Genomic DNA, 24021 nt, shown 5'->3' on the forward strand with positions numbered 1-24021 from the left:
ACTTCCTAGATACTCGATTATCCATCTTTGTGATCAATTTTTGAGAAAGGTGAATCCACCAATCAAAGGTTGTGTTGGACCTCCTTGGGCCCGAAAACCCAAAAACCAACAGTAAGAAATCTTTGAATTGTAAAAAATAAAGATAATATAACTAATAAAATTATATTTCTTTTAAATTTTTCTATAATGAATATTTTTTTAAAATAAGTCATTATAGACATCTAATTCTAAATTAATTAAATGCATATGTATTATTTTTTTTTGTAGCTACTATTTTATTTAATTTAATAAGAGTAATAAAATGTCGTACATACCTTTCATCAACAATAATGAAATCAATGATTATTTTTTTTAAATTTTCATTCCTTGTTGAGACAATTTGTTTTGAGAGTTTGTCAATGACAATTGCTACAATTGTTGTCAATAGGGGATGATAATAAATAATTCAAAATATATGGTTACAATAGATATTGTTATAATGATATAGGTAAAAGTTAACTTACAAATTTCTTTAGAGGTTTTCATGCATTGATAAAATTTTAATGTGTAAACTTGTTCAATTGGAGCTAGTAGGATGCATGTTAACATTGTCAATTATTTGGAAAATGATCCTACCGTTTTAGAGTCTATGTGTAATTGTATTTATGATCAACAACTTTGTAGTTAGGCACCCAGGGATGAGAAATGATGTAAGAACAATTTTGTCCAATAAAAAAATAATAGTATAATATTTATAAAGTAATGTACAATTGTACCATTATAAAAAAAATATAAAAAATAGTAATACCATAATGACCTAAATCATTCCAATAATGCAAAAGCATAATTGAAATATTTAAGTTTGGTTCTAAATAATAATAATAATAATAATAATAATAATAATAATAATAATAATAATAATATTATTATTATTATTATTATTATTATTATTATTATTATTATTATTTAAATTAAAAAAAAAACAGCAACAACTTAACCTAATTTTTTTTAAAAAAAAAATCATGAAAATCAAATGATTTTAAAAGTTCATGATTTGCAATCTTTGATGCTCAACTTTGAATGCTGTGTATTTAGTCGGGCTAATTATTTTACCAAAATTTATGTTATATTTTATATTATATATTTTAACATATTCATAATATATGTTTAACAATTATGCCAACTCTCATTGGGATGGAGTTCGAACCTAAGACCTTTTCTTATATAAATTAATGTGTATATATGTTAAGAATAATAAATAGTTAACGGAATGCTTTCAAAAAAAAAAATTAACGGAATATTCCGTTACAAAAGTTTATACTAACGGAATTTAGGGTTATTTAAGTGAAGAAAATAATATAATAGAGGGTAAATAAGGAAAATCATTAAAAAAAATACTAAAATCAAAATAAAATGAACCATTCATTTTAAGAAACAACTGCTACCGACATTTTTTTGTTCCCAGTTTGGACAAAATGTGGCAAAATTAATAAAAGCGGGCAAAATCTGTCAAAATTAATAAAAGCGTGCAAAATGTGTCGAATGCGCAATAAATGTAGGACCAAAAGTGGATTTAACTCTACATTTTACATTCACTGAGGTGCACTATATGAAACTGCTACTTGCACTTAATAAATTTTACTTGCACTTCGATGTTAAATTATTTACGAAAATACCACCGTGTTTTTTTTTTTTATTTAAAAAAAAAAAGTGTTTCTCATCCGTTAGATCTGAACACATGAACGGATGACATGCATTCTCATTCCTCTCATGAGTGGGCACTTAATTCGCACCTAAACGCAATCCTCATCAATTTTAGTCTGAGTATTAGCAAAATGATAATTTTGATCCACATGTTTAATTCCTACCAAAAGTGTACTCATCCCCACAACTATTGTTTTACTACCAAATTTAATCACTCCGGTCACCGGAAAAATTAAAACACGTCGAATTCTTTAAAAAATAATTCAAAGTATTTACTAAATTGCCATTAAAATTAATAGCTTGATCCAATGCATTTCGCCATTTTAATTTGTAAAGAAAAAAAATAACAAATAATTATACAGAAAACAATTTTAGAATTCAGCCTAAAGATTTCAACAGTGCAACACTTCTTCTAGTAGCTTTTAGTTGGTCCTGACACTCTTTCTGGAGGCTCTATCATCACCACTCTTGCCTCTCTTTCATTTCTGTTCACCATGCCCTCTCTTTCATATTAGCAGAAAAGTTAATATGATAATCAAGATTGCCTAATAGCTTAACAAATGATGAACTATATATACATTCAATTGAAGTTTAAAGAATGAAATACACTATTTGCAATTAACAGGACAATCTAATGTCCCAGTTTAAGAACATAAAGCTCACAACATTTTAAATCATTATTTTATGTAATTAATACCCTCTGCCTTGTTTTTCCATACACAAACTTACAAAAATAAAAACCTAACTTCACAGAATATTACCAAAAAAAAAAAAAAAAAAAAAAAAACATCAAAATTATTTATTTCCAAACCAAGCACCAAAATTGAATATCTTATTCTCACACCCTGAGATCCCAGAAAGGATTTATTCTAAATTTTTCGTGTTTTATTTGTTATTCTAATATCAAAAGATGTGTTTTTTTTTTTTTTTTTTTTTTCATGCAAAACCAAATAGGGTATCAAAATTTAAGATCCAAGATTCGGATAATTACAATAATTGAATCGCGACAATCAATACTCTGACCATACTACTCTTTCACGCCATTTTCCCTACAAATAATATCCCAATACTTTGTCTTCCTCCCTACTACACCATACTACTCTTTCACGCCATTTTCCCCTCAAAGTACAAGAAAATCTCCTTCATCTTCTTCAAAGAAAAACTCTACCAAGATTACTCTTTTATGAATCTTTCCACCAAAATAAAGTAAGATCATCTTTCACCTTGCATTTTCCCTTCACATTTCATAGTCTTTAATGCATGTTCTTATTCTTCCTACATTGGAGTTTTGGGATTCCTAGAGGTTCAAGATGGAGATAAGTTGCTAGGTTGATGCTGGGTGTTTGAGGATTGGTTTGCTAGCTTAAAAGGTAAACTCCATATCCATCAAAACCTATTTCCAATTTATATAAATGGTCTTGATGTTCTTGGAATTCCTCGGGTATATTCTTGATGTTATATCTTGATATGAGCATTGTTTTTGAGTGTTCTTGGTGTTAATCTTGAGCTATGATGTCTATCTTTGATGTCCTATGATTTGTTGGCATTCTAGTGTTGTTGGAATAGTCTTTTTGATGTGTTTTAGCGCTTGTTGTGATGAAATAGCATTGTTGTTGTGTAGTCTGCTTCGTACTGTTTCTGTTGTAAATTTGGCCTTGCGAGCATGTTTCGCGAACATGAGATGCCCGTGAGCGACACCCGGAAGGTGTCTTGTAGGGGTGTGCGACGGAAATTCTTTGCCCGTTGCACACACCCGTTTCCCTCGTGTGGTAGAGTGTGGCGGGCTTCCTTTTCCCGTGACATCTGACCCGTAAGGTCTTAAGTGTTAATTTCCAGAATGCATTCTTTTGATTCCCCGTGCATTGTTGATCTGTCTTTGGTGCATTTTTTAGTTATTTGAGTACATTGTACATTCTTTTGCTTAGTTTATGGATCATTATTCTATCTTGAATCCTAGTCCCTTGATATCCATATGGCTTGTGTGCTACATGTGGTTATGTATATATACACTTCTTTGATTATATTGTATTATTGGGCTTCGACAATTAGATTGGTGGAATTGTAGAGCTTATGCTCCATTTGGATTGGTGGAAGAAGCTTATGCTTCATTTGGATTGGTTTTAGAAGCTTAGGCTTCACTTGGATGGATAAGGTTGGACTGATGTACAGGTTGGACTTTTGGTGTACAAGTTGAATCGGAGTTCGGTTGGATATTGATTTGATATTAATATTGATATTGAGCATTTGGCTATTGTTATATAGATTCCTTTGGCTATATATATATATATATATATATATATATATATATATATATATATATATATATATATACCACAGTAACTTGTTGATGTGTTCACTCTTTGAATTGTATCCTGTTTATGCTTTGGTGTTGATATCTTGAATCTAAGTTGAGTTGAGTTGATTCCCCATTGACTTTCTTGAATTGGAGTCATTTGAGTATTCTATTGATTGGGTCTAGAGCCCCTAGAATTGAACTTTGTTGATTATCTATCTTTTGAAATCCTTCAGCTGAGTTCGTTGGTATGATATATATATATATATATATATATATATATATATATATATATATATATATATATATATATATATATATATATATGTAGTCATACCAATGCAAAACAAATTTTGAGTATAAAAGTATACTTATGTATCTATACGTGTTAGAGTGGTTTTACTTAGCGTTATTCGCTAATTCTTCTAAAACAATTTCAGGTTGGCTTAGAGATGCTTCTCAAGAGCGCTGTCTAGAATGGGTGATTTAGTTGATTCTAAGAGAACCTAGATTGTTCTGTTGTTGGTTCGTTTGTACCTTGTAAACGGTTTGTAGTTAGAACCTTTGTAAGCCTGTGCGTTTGGGTTTATAAGAGTAACCTAACTGTGGCATAACACCCCAGCCATTGAATTTAAAGTTTTGAATTCGCTTTTGCATTTTCTTTGAGTTCTCTCTCTCTCTCTCTCTCTCTCTCCCTCTATATATATATATATATATATATATATATATATATATATATATATATATATATATATATATATATATATATATATATATATATATATATATATATATACATATATATATATATACATATATATATATATATACATATATATATATATATATATATATATATATATGTATATATATATAGGGTCAGGTTCCTGTGAGGTCAGGTCTTCCCGTGCGGTAAGTGCGGCATACACCATTAGATATGCATAAATGCACCGCACAGTGTTTCTAAATACACCATTATATGTGGTGTACTTTTTTTTTTGTGGTGTATTTTTTGACATTTCATTCTGGTGTATTTTTGAACACTGTATGGTGTATTTATGCATACCTAATGGTGTATGCCGCACTGACCGCACGGGAAGACCTGACCTCACAGGAACCAATATATATATATATATATATATATATATATATATATATATATATATATATATATATATATATATATATTGTTAAAATATGGCTCAAATTAACCAGCCACTCACCATGCAACGTGTTCCCATTGTCCACATATTGCTCCCATGTACTGCAAGTCTCCTTTTTTGGTTCCACGCATTTACCGCATTTCTTGCTTCTTTTAGAGTATAAATAGCAGTATTGCTTTGTAGTTAATCACTCATTCTTACATCAATTAATTGAATTCATTTATTTCCTCTTAATTGTCTTCTCACGTATACACATAGTATACATATATATATATTCTCTTTTGTATGCTCATTTGAGATTATTAATATATATATATATATATATATATATATATATATATATATATATATATATATATCTAAAAACATAATAAGTCTCAATCAATGTTATATCCTTCATTTATGTCCATGTTTTTAATGCTAATCATTTTGTACATTGTGCTTTTAGAGTTGTACTATATAATTTTTTGGACAAAAATACCCCTACCGTTATAACTTCCATTATCTTTTCCATTATTATTACCATGCACACGCACCACCATATAATTTTTTATATTCTTTAATGATAATAATATTTGTAGACATTATATATTGAATAATTATATAAATTTAATTTCATATAGATTTTAATTAGTAGGAATTTGTTAGTTTTTTTTAAAAAAAATATAAATATTGGGCATATGTTTGTGCGCATCGCGCATAGAAAAGACTAGTATATATATATATATATATATATATATATATATATATATATATATATATATATATATATATATATATATTTATTTATTTATTCATTTGTTATTTTAGAATTTCTTCATTTTATATTTTCCCTATTCATATTATTTAACTTCTATAATTCTCAATTTTCAATTCTTCGCTTCCGCATTATTCCGCTATATTCCTAACAAGTGGTATCAGAGCGGTTTAATTGAGAGTTATTTTCAAAGATGTCGACTGTTACCAAGTTCGATATCGAGAAGTTCGACGGGAAAATTAGCTTTTCTATCTGGAAGGTTCAGATGGAAGCCGTTCTAACCCAGAACGGTTTGAAGAAAGCACTAGCTGGGAAGAAGAAGAAACCGGCTACAATGACAGATGTAGATTGGGAAGAGCTGGATGACAAGGCACGTTCAACCATTCTTTTGTGCCTGTCTAAAGAGGTTCTACGTGAGGTATTAAGTGAGACGACTGCGTCAGATTTATGGTCCAAGCTGGATACGCTTTACATGGCCAAAACTCTGACGAACACGCTACGCCTGAAGGAGCGTTTGTACACAATCCGTATGACGGAAGGTACTTCTATTAAATCTCACTTAGATGAATTCAATTCTATTTTATTGGACTTGGAAAATATTGATGTCATAATTGAAGATGAGGATCGTGCTGTTTTATTGTTTGTCTCTCTCCCGAATTCATACAAGCATTTCAAAGAAATTATGCTGTATGGTAATAGTAGTGATACCCTTACGTTCGACAATGTTAAGTCTGAGGACAAAGGTGAAGGCTTGACTGTAAGGGGTCGTTCACTTGAATCAGGGAGTAGCAAAAAAAATTCTAGATCCAAGTCCAAAGGACATAAGTCCAACAAATCCTGTAAGTACTGCAAGAAGCATGGTCCTGATGTGACTGAATGTTTCAAGTTGAAAAACAAGCAAGAGAGAGAAAAGAAGTCCGCTGAAGCTAGTGTTGTTGAAAGTGATTCAGAAGGCGATGTTTTGTTATCTGTTAGCTCCGGTTGCAAACGGAGCGAAACCGAGTGGATTCTGGACTCTGGTTGTACATTCCACATGTGTCCTCACAAAGACTGGTTCGTCTCTCTGGAACCGGTTGATGGTGGTGTTGTCTTGCTGGGTAATGACACCCAATGCAAGGTTAGTGGAATTGGAAGTGTTCAGATTAAAACTCATGATAATGTTATCAGGACTCTTATCAATGTTCGGTATATTCCTGATTTGAAACGCAATCTGATATCCTTGGGCACCTTGGAATCTTTGGGGTGCAAGTACATAGCTGAAGGTGGAGTTCTGAAGGTCATAAAAGGCTCTCTTATTCTCTTGAAAGCTTCTCGTTCCGGAAGCTTGTACATCTTGCAAGGCAGTACTGTGACAGGTTCAGTAGCGGTATCCTCATCGATGTCTGATGCGGATCTCACTCAACTATGGCATATGCGTCTGGGGCATATGAGTGAGAAAGGCATGCATCTCCTGAGCAAGAAAGGTCTCCTTGGTGGTTCAGGTACGGGTAAATTACAATTTTGTGAGCATTGTATTTTTGGGAAACAAAAGAGGGTTAGTTTCTCTACTGCTACACACCGTACCAAAGATGTATTGGAATACATACATTCTGATTTATGGGGACCAACTAAATTCCAGTCTATGGGAGGCTGTAGATATTTTATGTCTATTATTGATGACTTTTCTCGTAAAGTCTGGGTCTATTTCCTGAAACATAAAAATCAGGCATTTTCTATTTTCAAGACGTGGAAAATACTTGTTGAGACTCAGACAGGGAAAAAGGTCAAGAAGCTCAGGACAGACAATGGCTTGGAATTCTGTGAGTCAGATTTCAATGACTTCTGTGCGGCAAATGGAATCGCCAGGCACAAGACCTTGCCTGGTAAACCCCAGCAAAATGGTGTTGTCGAACGTCTAAACAGGACATTATTGGAAAGAGCTCGTTGTATGCTCTCTAATGCTGGGTTATGGAAACGGCGTGATTTTTGGGCCGAGGCCGTTTCTACTGCTTGCTATTTGGTGAATAGATCTCCACATTCATCCCTTGACTTCAATATTCCAGAGGAAATTTGGTCAGGTAATCCTGTTGACTACTCTATCTTAAGAGTGTTTGGATGTCCTGCTTATGCTCATTCCAGTACGGGTAAATTAAACCCGAGAGCTGTCAAATGCATTTTCCTTGGTTATGCCTCTGAGTCAAAAGGGTATCGTCTATGGCCTCCTGATTCTCAGAAAATCATTCTGAGTCGAGATATCACTTTTGACGAAAATGCACTACTTTCTTCTGGAAAAGATTCCAGTACAGGTGAGACGCAGAGTACTGATGATAAGGTGGAGTTTGAGTTCAGGCCTATTGATAGTGTTACTACTGCTGATGGTAATACTAAAGATGATGCATCTACTAGCACAACACCTCTCGTCGAGCCACAACGAGAGTATTCCATTGCTATGGATCGGCCTAGGAGGACAATCAATTAAGAAACCTGTTAGGTACGCTAGTGACGATGAAACCAATATGGTTGCTTATGCTCTTTCAGTCGCATAGGAAGTTGATGGTGATCCATCCTGCTATTCTGAAGCTTTTCCTATTGCTAAGTTCAAGCCATGCTTGAGTTTAGTCGGCTGTTCCAGTTGTTAAATCTACAATGAATTTGATCCAAGGTGGAGATTGTTAAAATATGGCTCAAATTAACCAGCCACTCACCATGCAACGTGTTCCCATTGTCCACATATTGCTCCCATGTACTGCAAGTCTCCTTTTTTGGTTCCACACATTTACCGCATTTCTTGCTTCTTTTAGAGTATAAATAGCAGTATTGCTTTGTAGTTAATCACTCATTCTTACATCAATTAATTGAATTCATTTATTTCCTCTTAATTGTCTTCTCACGTATACACATAGTATACATACATATATATATATATATATATATATATATATATATATATATATATATATGTGTGTGTGTGTGTGTGTGTGTGTGTTAGGAATATAGCGGAATAATGCGGAAGCAAAGAATCGAAAATTGAGAATTATAGAAGTTAAATAATAGGAATAGGGAAAATATAAATTGAAGAAATTCTAAAATAACAAATGAATATATATATATATATATATATATATATATATATATATATATACTTCTAAAAAATTTCAGAAGTTTTCATTTTCATTAGAAAACTACTAAATGTGTTTAAATCTATTTATTTATCAGTGTATAAAATATGAAACTAATTGACATTAATTTTTTTCTACATAAAGCAATAAAAATGTAGTGACAATTGATAAAAGTATCAACTAATATTGTAACTATGTAGGTTGCATTGTTATGGGCTTGTGGTTAGGTAGATGGGATAAAGTTAGAAATAATAGTAAAACAAGTAAAAGAAATATGAATGTGATAAATGGGGTGATGGGATGATGGATAGTAAGTAGAGATAGCGGCAAATTAAATAGCTACGTCCGAACTATTTTATTTTTTAAAATTCTTATTAGCAGTTAATTAAAAATTAAATATTCATTTATTCTTATAGATAATTAGTTAAAAACTAAATAAATTAATTCTATAATGTACATACTGAAATTAATTAATGATGTAATGACTAGCAATATTTATTGGAATCTTTTTGTACTGACATTCAAATTTCATTGCATTTTAAAATGTACAGACACACAGTTTTCTATATATGTGAAGCTTCGTACTCTTGGACTAGACGTAGTCTTAACGCCCAATGCATCTTTAAGGGTTATGACTTTGAGCGATTATATTATCAATTGTAATTTTGAGGATAGAAGAATGGAGACAGATTAAAGACGAAAGCTTGAAACATGAATATGGGGTAAATTTCTTCCATGGAGTGCCGGTTTTAATTTATTGCATGCATGGAGCTAAAATCTTGCAGATTCCATGCGTAAGTTTAATTTGATTATAAATCTACAAATTCACTTTTTGTGGAAAAGTGTTACAAAAAATATGGATATCTCCGGGGATGTGTACCTGGCAACAAGTCCAAGGACAAACAACAGAATATGGAAGTAGCCTCTAACAATACATGTGATCTTGGAGTTACCTCTGAGCAGTTCCAAAGGATCGGATCATGGCCATGGATCAATCTCAAATGGGACAATGCAGCAGTAACTCAAGCACCATTGTAGCAATCCTCCTAAGAATGTGGTTATGACTAGTGTAAACACTGAATCTTGGCACCATCGTTTGGGGCACTCCCCAACCAATAAAATGCATTTGTTGAAAGACATTTCTATACCTTCTGCTAAGCCTTTTGCCTGTGATGTGTGCCACCTTGCTAAACATAAACGCTCCCCTTTCCCTTTTAACTTTTAAGTACTACTTCTACAAATGCCTGCTTTGATTTAGTGCATGCAGATATATGGGGGCCTTTTATAGTTTCATATCTCAAGGGCGAACGGTACTTCCTGACCTTGGTGGATGACCACACAAGATTCACTTGGTTGCATCTTATGAGAAACAAACCAAAAGCAAGGGCTTTAATCAGGGGATTCTACAACATGGTGCATACACAATTTGGGGTGTCCATCAAAATTATACGTAGCGACAATGGCCCAGAATTCAACATGATGGAGTTCTTCCATGAGAAGGGCATAGTGCATCAAAAATCCTACGTTGACACACCTCAACAAAATGCCATCGTAGAGCGTAAACATCAGCACATTCTAGCCGTTGCTAGAGCCTTGCGGTTCCAGGCTCACCTGTCCCTTGAGTTTTGGGGCTATTGTGTCATGCACGCCACCTTCATAATCAACCATCTCCCCTCACCGCTTTCAAGGTGTTTGGTTGCCTTTGCTATGCCTCCACTTTATCTCATTCTAGGCACAAGCTGGCACCACGAAGTAGGAGATGCGTATTCATTGGGATGCCAAATAATATCAAAGGGTACATCCTCTATGACACACATGACAAATCCATCTTTGTGTCAAGGGATGTAACCTTTTACGAAGATCAATTCCCCTTGAAAAATGATCACTGCCTTGAGGAACCAGAGGCAGAGCAGTTCTCTCCTTCTTTGCCAAATGTCTCCACTTCCATTCCTATATTCTATGAACAGGCTGGTTCAAGGCAGTATCATGGTATTCTACCTCCATCTAACAGTGTGACTTGCATGGAGATTATTGAACAATCAAATTATTGAAATACCCTATATAATAAAAGATATTTATTCTCAAGCATAGCATGTTCTTGAAAATAGTATTTTCAAGAATATATAAACTTAAAAAATTTCCTATTATGAAAATTTCTCTGATTAAATTACACCCTTAATTCTTTTCCTAATTGGGAACAAATAACATTTAAGTTTTTTCCTTTTTTCAATAGATCCAGATGATATGATGAAAATGGATAAAATTTATCTTACTGGTTTACCAACTATTACACGGTAAATTATGCTGTGAGCATGTGCGACCATGCACATGATGCGCACGAATCTGTATCCATAATTTCTATACTGTAGATCCATAATTTCTAGAATCAGTGAGCTAAAATTTATACTTTAATTTAGAGTCCAATTGTTGAACCATGATTTCACAAATCAGTGCAGTATAGAAATTATAGATCTACAGTATAGAAATTATGGATCTACTGTATTTAAATTATGGATCCTAAGGGTTTAAAAATTATGAATCAAAAGTACCAATTTGTTTATTGTTAGGAGGGGTCGAACTTTCAATTGGACCATAAATTGTCTTATGATTATTGATCTTTAATAATTTTCATCATTTACTTACTTTTAATATGACCATAAATGGTCCATTGACTAGTACAAATAAGGACCAAATCTAGCACAAAATTAATAGTAATGGACCATTTATGGTCAAATTTAAAATCGAGGATGAAAATTAGTTCCGGATCAAGGCCAATGCTTTCGGTTCACAATTGTTATGCGTTGGACCCGTGTCCAGCATGCTTGCTGGACACGGGTAACAGTGCCCGTTAGGCACTGTTATTTACTTTTATTTTTTTTATTTTTATTTTTTTTTTTTTAATTTCAAACAGCTTCGTTATAGGAGTATATGTTCATAATTTTATTACTATATTATTAATAACTGTACATTCATAACTCCATAACTGTACGTTCATAACTCCATAACTGTACATTCATAACTCCATAATTGTACATTCATAACTCCATAACTGTACATTCATAACTCTATAATTGTACATTCATAATTTTCGAAGCTCTATGTTCACAATTTTAGAGCTCTATGTTCATAATTTTATCACTATATGTTCATAATTGTAAGTTCATAATGTTAGAGCTCTTTGTTCATAATTCGATCAATAACTGTACATTCATAATTCCATAACTGTAGATTCATAACTCCATAACTGTAGATTCATAACTCCATAACTGTACATTCATAATCTTCGAAGCTCTATATTCACAATTTTAAAGCTCCATGGTCATAATTTTATCACTATATATGTTCATAATTGTAAGTTCATAATGTTAGAGCTCTGTGTTCATAATTTCATAATTGCATAACTGTACATTCATAACGGCATAACTGTACATTCATAATCCAAAAAAAATAACACCGTTAACACCGTTAACGGCAAAACGCGCGCAAATTTTTTTTTTTAACTAAATGACGCGTTTTTTTTGAAAAATGACGTCGTTTTGGACCCGTGTTCACAATTCACTGTGGACATGGGTCCAGGGCATAATTTGCCTCCGGTTCAACAGATGAAGTTCTTTAGGTAGGTTGTTAGAGGACTGATAAGGGATGAGGGTAATTTTGTATTTTCCTCCTTTATTGATTCTGTTATACCCGATGTATATAAGATGGCAGCAACCATCTTCCTGCATGTAAGTTCTTTCTTTTGTCCATCAAACAATGAATATATTTTCCCCAACTGATAAGGGATGAGGGAATGGAGGCGAATATACCTACTGGAAAAACACACAGGAAACATAAAATTTGGCAGTAACTTGTGGCTAAGGGATGTTATGCATATCCTGTCTTTCCAATTCAACATCATCTCCGTCAGTAAACTTCTTCAAAACACACCTTATAAACTGGTTTTCTCATCCTCTCAATGCTTGATCCAGGAGACACTTGGGATGACAGTTGGTTTAGCTAAGCAGTATAAGGGGTTGTACTTGCAGATGGAACCACCAGTGCAATCTATTAATCCTCCTAAGAATGTGGTTATGACTGAAACTTGGCACCATCGTTTGGGGCACTCCCCAACCAATAAAATGCATTTGTTGAAAGACATTTTTATACCTTCTGCTAAGCCTTTTGCATGTGATGTGTGTCACCTTGCTAAACATAAACGCTCCCCTTTCCCTTTAAGTACTACTTCTACAGTCACCTCACTCCTGTTCATAAAGCATTCTCTATAGTAGTCATTTCCACTATTCAACTTAGAACATATAATCTAGGCGTAAAACGTGAACATTGGAAGGAAGTTATAAATGCCGAAATCAAGGCTCTTCAAGACAACAATACTTGGGAGCAGTGGCGGATCCAGAAAATTAAGAGTGAGTGGGGGCGTATTTAAGATGATTTTAGAATTGTTAATTCCAAAATATCAAACACCTATAATACGGTTCAAATACATTAATAAATTATAATAAAATGTTTATGATAGACTATATGATAGTTAGGAATGAAGCCAAAATTGTACTTGGGTAGGGTGAAATTTTTAAAACACTTTGAAATGTTATAAAAATATATTAAAGCACTATAGGTAAGATTTGAACCCATACCATTTCATATATCATAACCATAATTTAACCAACTGAGCTGCTAAACTACTTGGTCATCTTTACATATGAATATATATTAATGGGAAGAGGTGAGTGGGGGAAGCTGACCCACTGCCCCCATTTTGGCTCCGCCACTGCTTGGGAGTTGACTGAGTTACCCCATGGAAAGGTTCCCATGGGATGCAAATGGGTGTTCAAAATTAAGCTTAAGGCAGACGGCACGGTTGAGCGTTATGACGGGATAGATAGCTGTGGATGGAAAAAAGGTTGGGAATAAAGATTCCCGGGTTGTCGTACTCAATGAATGATAACTTGCAAGTTTGAGAAAAGGGTCACGGTGAGGTAGATCTAGTTTTGAATTCTTGATCAAAGTAGAGTGTGGTGAAGTGATGGTTGCAGAAAAAGGTAGGAACAAAGGTGCTTGGGGAAAAAAAAGGATTGAAACAATAAGGAAGAAAACAGATTATGATGGTGTGCCGATTGCATTGTGAGATTAGCTAGTACCGCGATAGGGAAGGTAGCTAGTCACGTTCGTGGCTTGCGGCGTGATTGGATTGGGCGTCTTCACGTCTCCGTCACGCCGTGACTCGGGCGTGACTGGTGTCTTGGTGCACATTTTTATGGATTTTACGTTTTTGATCCTTCTTTGCCACTTTTCTCATCCGAAAATACCTAAACACATAAAAAGTACAATTGTGAAGGTTTCTTTATGCTAAATCACGTTTTTAGGGTAAATTACTATAAAGCACACGACTTTAATGCTAAATTATGCATAAAACACATTCGAAATGTCGTTAAAAACTATAATATTTTGACGCTTATCACGTTACAAAGCAAGATTGGTGGCCAAAGGTTATACGCAACAACTCGGGGTTGACTACATTGAAACATTCTCTCCGGTGGCTCGTATAACCACCATCCGAATGTTCCTAGCTATAGCCACCTCTAATGCTTGGCACATTCATCAGTTAGACATAAATAACGCATTTTTGCACGATGATTTGCAAGAGGAGGTCTATACGGTTTTGCCTCCAGGTTTTCAGGGCACCAAGCCAAATCAAGTGTGTAGATTATTGCGCTCGTTATACGGACTCAAACAAGCCAGCCGACAATGGAATGCAAAACTGATGGCACCGCTAATACATATTGGATTGCTCAGTCTAAGTCAGACCCCTCGCTATTCACTAAAGGTTGCGACGCACTGTTCATAGCTCTATTAGTATACGTGGATGACATTCTAGTAACAAGTGGAGACATTAATGTCATTTAAGAACTTAAAGTTTTCCTTGATACAGCTTTCAAGATCAAAGATCTCATAACCTTGGGGTATTTTCTGGGAATCGAGGCTAGAATGTGTGACTCCTGGTTCAATCTCTGTCAGCGGAAGTATACTCTGGATATCTTGAATGAAGTTGGCTTCCATGACCACAAGCCTGCTAAAACTCCCATGGTCCTAGGCCATCGCTTAACACATGATGATGGAAATATTCTTGATGATGTTAGCTTGTTACAGAAGGTTGGTAGGCTGATTACTCTACCTCATAGCAACACGGCCAGATATAAGCTTTCCTGTCCAAAAGTTAAGTCAATTCATTGACAGCCCTACTGACAAACATTTGATGGTGGCTCACCGTGTCCTCTGCTATATCAAAGGTGCTCCAGGCCAAGGGCTATTCTATCCAACCAACAGTATCCGGCAGCTTAACGCCTTCTCAGATTCCGATTGGGTGTTCTTTGGCTCTACTCTATGTCTTGGAAATTAAAAAAAAAAAAAACAAAAAACAAGCTACTGTATCCAGTGGCTCGACTCCATATTGATAGACTTGCATGTTCAGACAGATAGAGCAGCCACATTATTTTGCGACAACAAGTCCGCGATTGCCATCGCCGAGAACCACATTTTCCACGAACGAACGAAGCACATAGAAATCGTTTGCCATGTGGTTCGTGAGAAAGTCACTCAAGGGCTCGTTAAGTTACTATCTGTTTCATCATCCAACCAGGCAACTGACGGGTTTACAAAATTCCTTCCAGTTTCTCCTTATCAATTGTTAGTCTCAAAGCTGGGCATTCAAGACCTACACGCTCCAGCTTACCGGGGGTTGTTAGAGGACTGATAAGGGACGAGGGTAACCATCTTCCTGCATGTAAGCTCTTTCTTTTGTCCAACAAACAATGAAGATATTTTTCACAACTCTCTGTAGCTTGTTCCTCATAGGTTCTTATTGGGTACCAACTTCTCCTCCAATACCTTCTACCATTGGAACATCAAGAACATTCCCATTAAGTTCTGGTATATAGGGTGTTTCTCTAATTTAGCCCTTTTTATTGGTTCAGTACCCTATACAACTTTATCCACAACCTTGGGAAACTTAGGTTCTTCTACACCTCTCTTAGTTCCTTCACGTTAGTCAATCACCAGGTTGATAGAGTCATTGGCAAATTTGCTCTCATCGAAAATGTTATTGGATGAGATTTGAACATTTTCTTCTGGTTGTTCTTCTCCTTTGCCTCCGAAATTTCAACAGTGGCTCCAACTTCTTATGATTTCTCCACTCCTTCCGGAACAACTGTTGGAACAACTATTCCTTTCGGACCAACTTCTTCTGATCTCTCTATTCAATTCCTTCCAGAGTAACTTCAGCTTGTGACCCCTTCAACCATTGACATGGAAGACTGTCCAGGCACCACAGTTAGGCTTGACTCATGTTGAGCTCTGGAGAGATGGTTGGTAGCTTCTAGATTTCACTGATCATAATTATCTCCGTCATCGTCATGGATAGAAGGCCCTTATTCTTTAGCTGTTTTCTTCTTGTTCAACATAGAAACTTTTTGGATCAAGAATTCTTCTAAGGGACTAAAGTTATAAATTTTAGAGTGCATTTCATCTCTAATTATGTTGTAGACTGCCTCTTCCATTGTACGCATACTGATAAAACATATTCTTTATTATATTGTACGCATACCATTCTTTATATTTTGTGCATAATATAAAGTTCCCCGAATCATGTGTGTATTGAGACTTATTTGTTTGCTTTATTGTCTTAGGCACATTTATTCACAAAAATTAAAGAGGAAAGTATTTTGGGGCATTTCCGGTCAATTTTGGAGTTAAAGAACCCGTTCAAGAAGGAATGGAGCAACAAACGAAGAACGAGGAGCACACTAGGAGAATTAGCATGGCCACCAGGTCAAGGCCGTTATTGAAAGATTTCACACAACCATGCTTTAGGTCATGCCAAATGGAGGCAATGTGCACTTCATTATAGGCCGAATTAGGCACGACCATGGCCTTGGTTGTGCCACTATGGGTAATCTGAACAGTATTTAAACATGTTCTATGTTGTATTTTGGGGGAGGCAAACGCTAGATAGTTTCAATCGGGTTCCCTTTTGTTCCTTTCATCTTTTAAGTTTAGACTAGCTTAGATTACATTTAATCAACACATTTTTCAATCTTTTAATCTCGGATCGAAGTCGAATTCAACCTCAACATTGCATCTACATAGAGAAGCTTTTCCATACTCTTTCTTTTATTTCCTCTACAATAATTTTCTTAATATTCATTTGTGCTTTTTACTTGTTCTTCTTTTTGAAGTGTGAGTAGTTCGGTATGGAGTTTGGATTAGCGATTAATCCCTTTCCTAAGTGCTGGTTATGTAGATTTTGCATAAGGGGGAAAAGTGGACCCAAGAATGCCTTTGAGTTTAAGAGTTTGGGATTGAGGCGTCATAAAAGTGGGGCAATCTCTTGCTCTAATTCTAAGTCGAAAGATCTTTAATTCTAACGCGCATTTTGGATGACATCGTGAATTAGGTATTTCTCCCTATTTTTCTCAGGTTGTTCATGCTCTTAATTAGGATGTGGTTATCGTTAATCTGGTAGAATGTGGGGCATGAGATAAGGCTAGAGGTGTAGCCATGTCGCAAACCTTACACAGGGGTTATGTGCTTTGCGCGATGAGCCTACACTATGCTATTTGCCTTGCACACAAGCATGAGCATGCCAACATATAGTAGTGCCTATGTACTGCTTGGGGTAAACCACATGTGATCATACAAAGGTTTCATACATGGAGTCATGTGATGATGTGGTTCAAAATTTCATGGCACATCCCGGCCCACGATCTAAAACATTTGATGAATTAGAGAACCAGTTCTTTAGAGATTATAAAAGACCGGTACAACTTATGTCTGGGTCATCATCATCTTCTATTTCTTTTAATTCAATGTCTTGTATATCCCTTTCAGTTTGGTACTTGTCCAAATATCAAAGACACACTTTCAAGACGCTGAATGGTAGTCACTATCTAACACCTTCCTCTAAAACCCCATGTTCTCATTATTACTACAAATTATATTTTCCAATTCTATGCTTTGCCTGGACAAAAAAATCATAAGTGATGTATCAAAAGTAATAGAATGCCTAATTGCTAACAAAAGATTCAACAAATTAAAGAAGAATAAAACACACATGAATCTAAAAGACTAACAACATGTTTGATTCGTTGAATATGTTTAGAATGGTATAGAATTTTTATGAGTACACTTATTCGATCATTTTTTAAGTTTATATATTCTTGAAAAATACTATTCACCAGAATATGCTATCCTTGAGAATAAATATCTTTTATTATATAGGGCATTTCAATAATTTGAATACGTACATAATTTCTATTTCTAAAACGAACCAAAACCTAAATACAATTCCTAAAATATATACATTTCAATAACCAAAAATGGAATTTAATTCATAGTCTATATCTCGCTTTTGATTCCCTATTGAATATTATTCTTTTTCCTCAAAACTCAATTACGTAAACCAAATATACTTTAAGGGTTACTCTGTATAGAATTTTTTTTTTCAATTTCCATTTTCTACATTTCCATGTTGTACACTCCTTACCTTTTCTACATTAACAAACAAATAGACCAAATTCCCTGAAGGAAAATTTTTTTAGGTTGGCCCACCCAATTTAATTCTGTCAAACCGTAACGCTTTCTTCGTCCGTTACCATATCTCCCAACTACCCTCTCCTCTCTCTCTCTCCCTCCCTCCCTCCTTCCCTCCCTCTTCCTCCCCGTCTACCCTCCGCTCTCTCTTTCGAAGCCGCACCGAAATCCTCTTTCTCTCAAGTTTGTCACCTCTCACTTTAATCTTCGCTCTCGCTGTCGATCTCTTTTGACTCTCATCTCTCGATTGGAACCCGATCTCTCCAATCGTCATCGAAACTCCTTAGATTGAGAAGGTAATCTCTAGTCTCATCCCCTTTACTAGCTATAAGACTTGAAATTTTTTTAGAAGCATAGATGTATGTTTCCTTTAATTTGAACCACAAAAAATTGTTTTCTTTGTAATGAAATTGAAATTGTGAAAACATTGACAAATTCATTTCGAAACATGTTTTATTGAATACATTTTCTATTTTTTTCTAAATTTTTGTTACTTAAAACACCCGCATTAACAAACTTGTCTGCCATTAAAAGTGAGAAAGAGATTACGAAAAAAAAAAAAAAAAAAAAAACCTAACAAACTTCAAATAGGTTTTGTGCAATTTTGATATAGTTTTTCTCTCTCTATCTCGATCTCTCTCTTCATCTCTCTCTATCTGTATGTATGTATGTATATATATATATATATATATATATATATACACACACACACGCACACACACACGCGCACACAGCTAAAAAAATATCATGTTTTCATTTTCATTATAAGCTATTAAATGAGTTCAAATCTATTTATTTATTAATTTGTAAAATAGGAAACTAATTTGCACTATTTTTTTCCTCATAAAGGAAATAAAAATGTAGTGACAATTGATAAAAGTATAAGTAATATTGTAAGTATGTAAGGTTGTTATATATGGAGTTGTGGTTAGGTAGATGGGATTGAGTTAGAAATAATAGTAAAACAAGTAAAAGAAATATGAATGCAATAGATGCATATGCAGTAATGGGTAAGTAGACAGTTGTGGAGCATTGATAGTTGGGGATGGATTAATAGGTAGGTGATAGCTAGTAGGAATAAATAAATAGTTATAGTGCGTAAAAAGAATGTGATTATATTATAGGAATATAGGAAATAGTGATGGTAGGGGTAGGTAGGTGGTGTTTGATGGTTAGGTAGGTGGGTGAAGGTAACGCTATAAAAATAAGTGAAACTAATTCCTTGTTGTTAAACTAATTCCTTTTTTGGAATATTTTTTGTAATTTGTATGGCTTTTATTCATTTTGTATGTACTCACATTTAAATTTCTTGTGGATATAGTGAGAAATAGATCAGAGTTGGGTTAAAATATATAATTATATATATATTTTTTTATTTTCAGATAACAAAAGGAATTTTTATCTAAGACACACAATCAGGATGTCACTCCCTACTCCAAAGCGCCATATGCAACAAGAAAATTTGAATCAAGATATAATCACAGAAATCCTTAAAAGGCTGCCTGTGAAATCTCAACTGCAATTTAGGTGTGTTTCAAAAGTTTGGCGTGCTTTAATATCATCTCCAGAATTTGTCAAATTGCACTTAAATTTTCATTCGAAAAAGGATATTAAGGTCATGACATATAGTAGTGTAAATCGGATTAGCTATATGTCCTTGTTTTCTATTACAGAAAACAAGCAATCATCATTTCGAAAGTTTATTACAATTGACCGCTCAGTCTTAATCCCTAAAGATGGTTTTGAATTTTTGGGTTCTTGCAATGGGCTCTTTTGCTTTCGTGCTAAACCGTATCAAATAATGATTTGGAACCCTTCATTAAATGGAAACGTCAAGACAATCCCAGACGTATGGCAGTTCAGCTACATAAGCATATTTGGATTTGGATACGACATGCATAATGACGACTACAAGGTTGTTTATGCTTATTATGGTGACAATAATGGTGATGATGAATATGTGGTTTTGGTGTATAGTTTTAAGCTTGGGACATGGAAAAGATGTGATAGAGGGTTTAGTAGTGGGTTTGTTTATCCAGAATTGCTGTGTTTGTGAGTGGTAGTCTCAACTGGTGCAACAACAACTTAGATGACAGTGACTGGAATTGGAATATAATTTCTTTTAATTTAACCACCGAAACAGCCAAAGCTATAGCGTTACCCAGCCATGAACATGGGGCTGCCATTTGTGTAGGTGAGTCAAGAGGATTGCTTTTTGCAGGTTTTCATCTCAAACGTCAAATGGAAGTTTGGGTGATGAATGAGTTTGGAGTTGAAGAATCATGGACTAAACTAGTCTGCATTTCAAACTTACCAGTTCATCATCCACTTCCCCGGGGTTCAGAGAACACGGCATACATGGCTCTGTGTAATGCTAAACTCGCAATTGTACATGTTTCGGAAAATGGTGATATTCTAATGATGGTTGGGCATCAGTTGAAGCTCCATAGACCAAACGCTAGAAGGGGTAAGAATTTTAATATCCCCTATGATCTTGGTTATATGGTTACTAGTTATGTGGACACCCTTGTTTCACCATGACCGGTCTGTAAATTAATTGTTCATGTCATGTTGGAGGAAGAAAATTTTGCTTTTTGATGGGTTGATTTAGAGTTCATCAATGGCTTTATAAATCGTGTTGAATTAAGTATAAAATAGTATTAATTTTTTATTGTATCATTTGTGTATGAGCTTTGTGAAGTATTTTCCTAGCCATGTTTGGTGAACTATAGATTTGTGTGAATGCAACACAGGTAAGATAGAAATGTTTCTAAGTTAAATTTCATTGCATTTTAGTGTAAAGGGTTGTGACTTTGGGCTATATTAACTACCCATCCATTACGGACTTGGGTGTGAGGCGATACAGAGAGAGAGTGAAGGGGGGGGAGGGGGGGGGGTGGAATATATGTTGAGTATAGAGGGTAGGTTGACCCATGGGTTTACCAACTTACCGCTAAGGGGCGGGGGGCGGTCTCAAGGCCAGTGGTCCCTAAAAAAAAGGGTCTCCTGAACTCCTCGAGCTACAATAGTGTGGCTAGTGGGCGTCGAGCGCTCTCCATCGTGTCAACGGCGCCCCGTGTTATCATGACTTCTAATATTGACACTTGGGTTCGGTTACATAAAGTACATTTTTATTATACTAAAGATTCATTTTTTAAAGATACATTATTTGGTATATACTATCAAATAATAAACGTTAGTACACAAATAATGTACATTCAATATTAGAAATACACATTTATTCATGGGTCAATTAATTTGCCTTATTCCTAGCTCCTTATTTGGGCTCCTTTATTTATTATTTATCTATTCCTTGAATTATAATCTCGAGTCGTATATAATCTTTTGAACTTAAGGCTCCAATTAGTAACAATAATATTATTATAATTTTCCTATCCCCTTTTTGTAAAGTGGTTTCATGATGTAAAGTGGTTTCATAAATCCATCACAAATTCACAATGTAATTCCATTATAATCACATTAATTGCATTTAGGCAGATTTCCATTCTAATTTCCGTAAATGCATATCGGGAGCTTCGTATATATATTATCCTCCTTTATTTAATTTCCTTATGGATTTTATGAATTAACTTCCTTATATGATTTAATTCATCTTGATAGAACAAAATGACCCATGATATGGATGAATCAATAAATTTGCATAAATTAATGGGTAAAATAGTAAAAGATCAAGAGATAATTGTAATAATAATATTGAGTGGATTAATATAATAATAACGTTACAAGAGTTTTGTAAGAATAGAACATGATTTATCTAAGTTATGACATGAGCTATTTATACAAGAAAAAGTATAGCAAACTTAGCTAAACTCAGGTAGGGGTGACCACGGCGATTCGAGCCGTAATCATCACTGTAATATAACCGGAACCGTTCGTAATTTCCGATTCCTAACTGGAACCAATAAGGTTCCGATTAAGTTTTGTGAAATAAAGGAACCGGAACCGGAACCAGACGGTTCGGTTTTCCAAACCGAAAAAAAAAAGAAATAATTTTAAAATGATGGCAGCAGGGCATAGGCTTGCAGCATACTACCTCACTGCCACATTGGCAGTGGGCAGTGGCGCAAAGGCCAAAGAGGCATGGTCTCACTTTTTCACTTTCTTTTTTTTTTTTTTTTTTTTAAATTCGGTTAGAACGACGTTCCAATCAGAACCGTTGGTTCATAAACCGGAACCGTACTATAAGGTTCCATTTCCGTTTGGTCATTTGCGGAACCGGAACAGGAACGATCACCCCTAACTCAGGGTAAGCCGTGGAACGGGTTAAAGCCTAGTTGGAAGCCCTGGGTCGGTCCCATGGTAGGTCGCATACAATAGGTCAGAATTGCTTGGTCCGGATTGCATTAATTGCTTGGCCCGGCAGTCTCGATCGCCTTCTTTGGGCTCGGGTCACTTTCTTCGTCTAGGTTGCCTTCTTGGATCCTGGGGTTCTCATTCTTGGATCATTTGTAATATCTCTATAACATCTCTCTCTCTCTTTATATTATATATATATATATATATATATATATATATATATATATATATATATATATTATATATATTATATATATAAAACATCATTTCATATATTTTCCTTAAGTGTATTTAGGCAGTTTTTATACGCGTACAAATTGTGTTAAGCTGAGTTAATCGCGTTCAAAGTCATTGATGAACTCTGTGTTCAAATTGTAAACAATTAGGGTGCGTTTCGAAACCAGAAAATGACTTCTCGAAAATATTTTTTGATTTTCAATGTTTGGCAAGAGAGGGGGAAAATGAGGTCAATGACATGGGAGATGCTCAATCATTTGATGAGCCTCAATCCTCTTGATGATGACTATGTGTGACTATGAATGAAATTGGTGGTGATGTGACTTGAGCTTTGCTCATGAGTTCGGCGGTATGTGACTATTTATTTATTATTTAATGGTACCCTCGTATACTGAGAGTTCGGCGGTATTGTTTGGCGCAGTTTGGCACAAAACATTGATCCATCGGTTCAAAAACCAATAATTGTTATTACTATAATAATTCTAATAATTAGTACGTAACAGTAATAACGGAATTATCAATTTTCTTAATTGTAACCGAACAACATTTAATTATAATAATGATAATCATCATCATTATTATTAAATATTACATAATATCATCATTATTACCATAAAAAGTTTTGGACAAGCAAATTCAAATGAATTTCAAAATATGATTGTTAAAATCATAATCTAAATTATTATGACAATAATAAAATAATATTCAATTGTCATAACCATATGCTTTTTCGGAACTGTGATTCAAAATCACACTCCATATTAAAAATATTATCAAATCATGACAAATAGCAAAATTCCATAATTGCAATGAAGAGCCAGAATAATCACATAATATTATTATAACCATTAAGTGATTTAAAATGGAAAAGCAATTGCTGAAACCGCAAGC

General features: G+C 34.4%; 1 protein-coding gene across 1 annotated transcript in view; it reads left to right on the forward strand.

Moving 5' to 3' along the window:
• Positions 1-19996: 19996 nt before the first annotated feature.
• LOC109176433 (F-box/kelch-repeat protein At3g23880-like) overlaps positions 19997-24021 on the forward strand; it is a 5719-nt gene continuing 1694 nt past the window's right edge. Inside the window, exons 1-2 of the mRNA XM_019325863.1 lie at positions 19997-20624; positions 20720-21043. Coding sequence (XP_019181408.1) covers positions 19997-20624; positions 20720-21043 — 952 coding nt within the window. The remainder of the gene's footprint in view (positions 20625-20719; positions 21044-24021) is intronic.

This window comes from Ipomoea nil, unplaced genomic scaffold (genome assembly GCF_001879475.1).
Source record: "Ipomoea nil cultivar Tokyo-kokei standard unplaced genomic scaffold, Asagao_1.1 scaffold0706, whole genome shotgun sequence".
Taxonomy (NCBI): Eukaryota; Viridiplantae; Streptophyta; class Magnoliopsida; order Solanales; family Convolvulaceae; genus Ipomoea; species Ipomoea nil.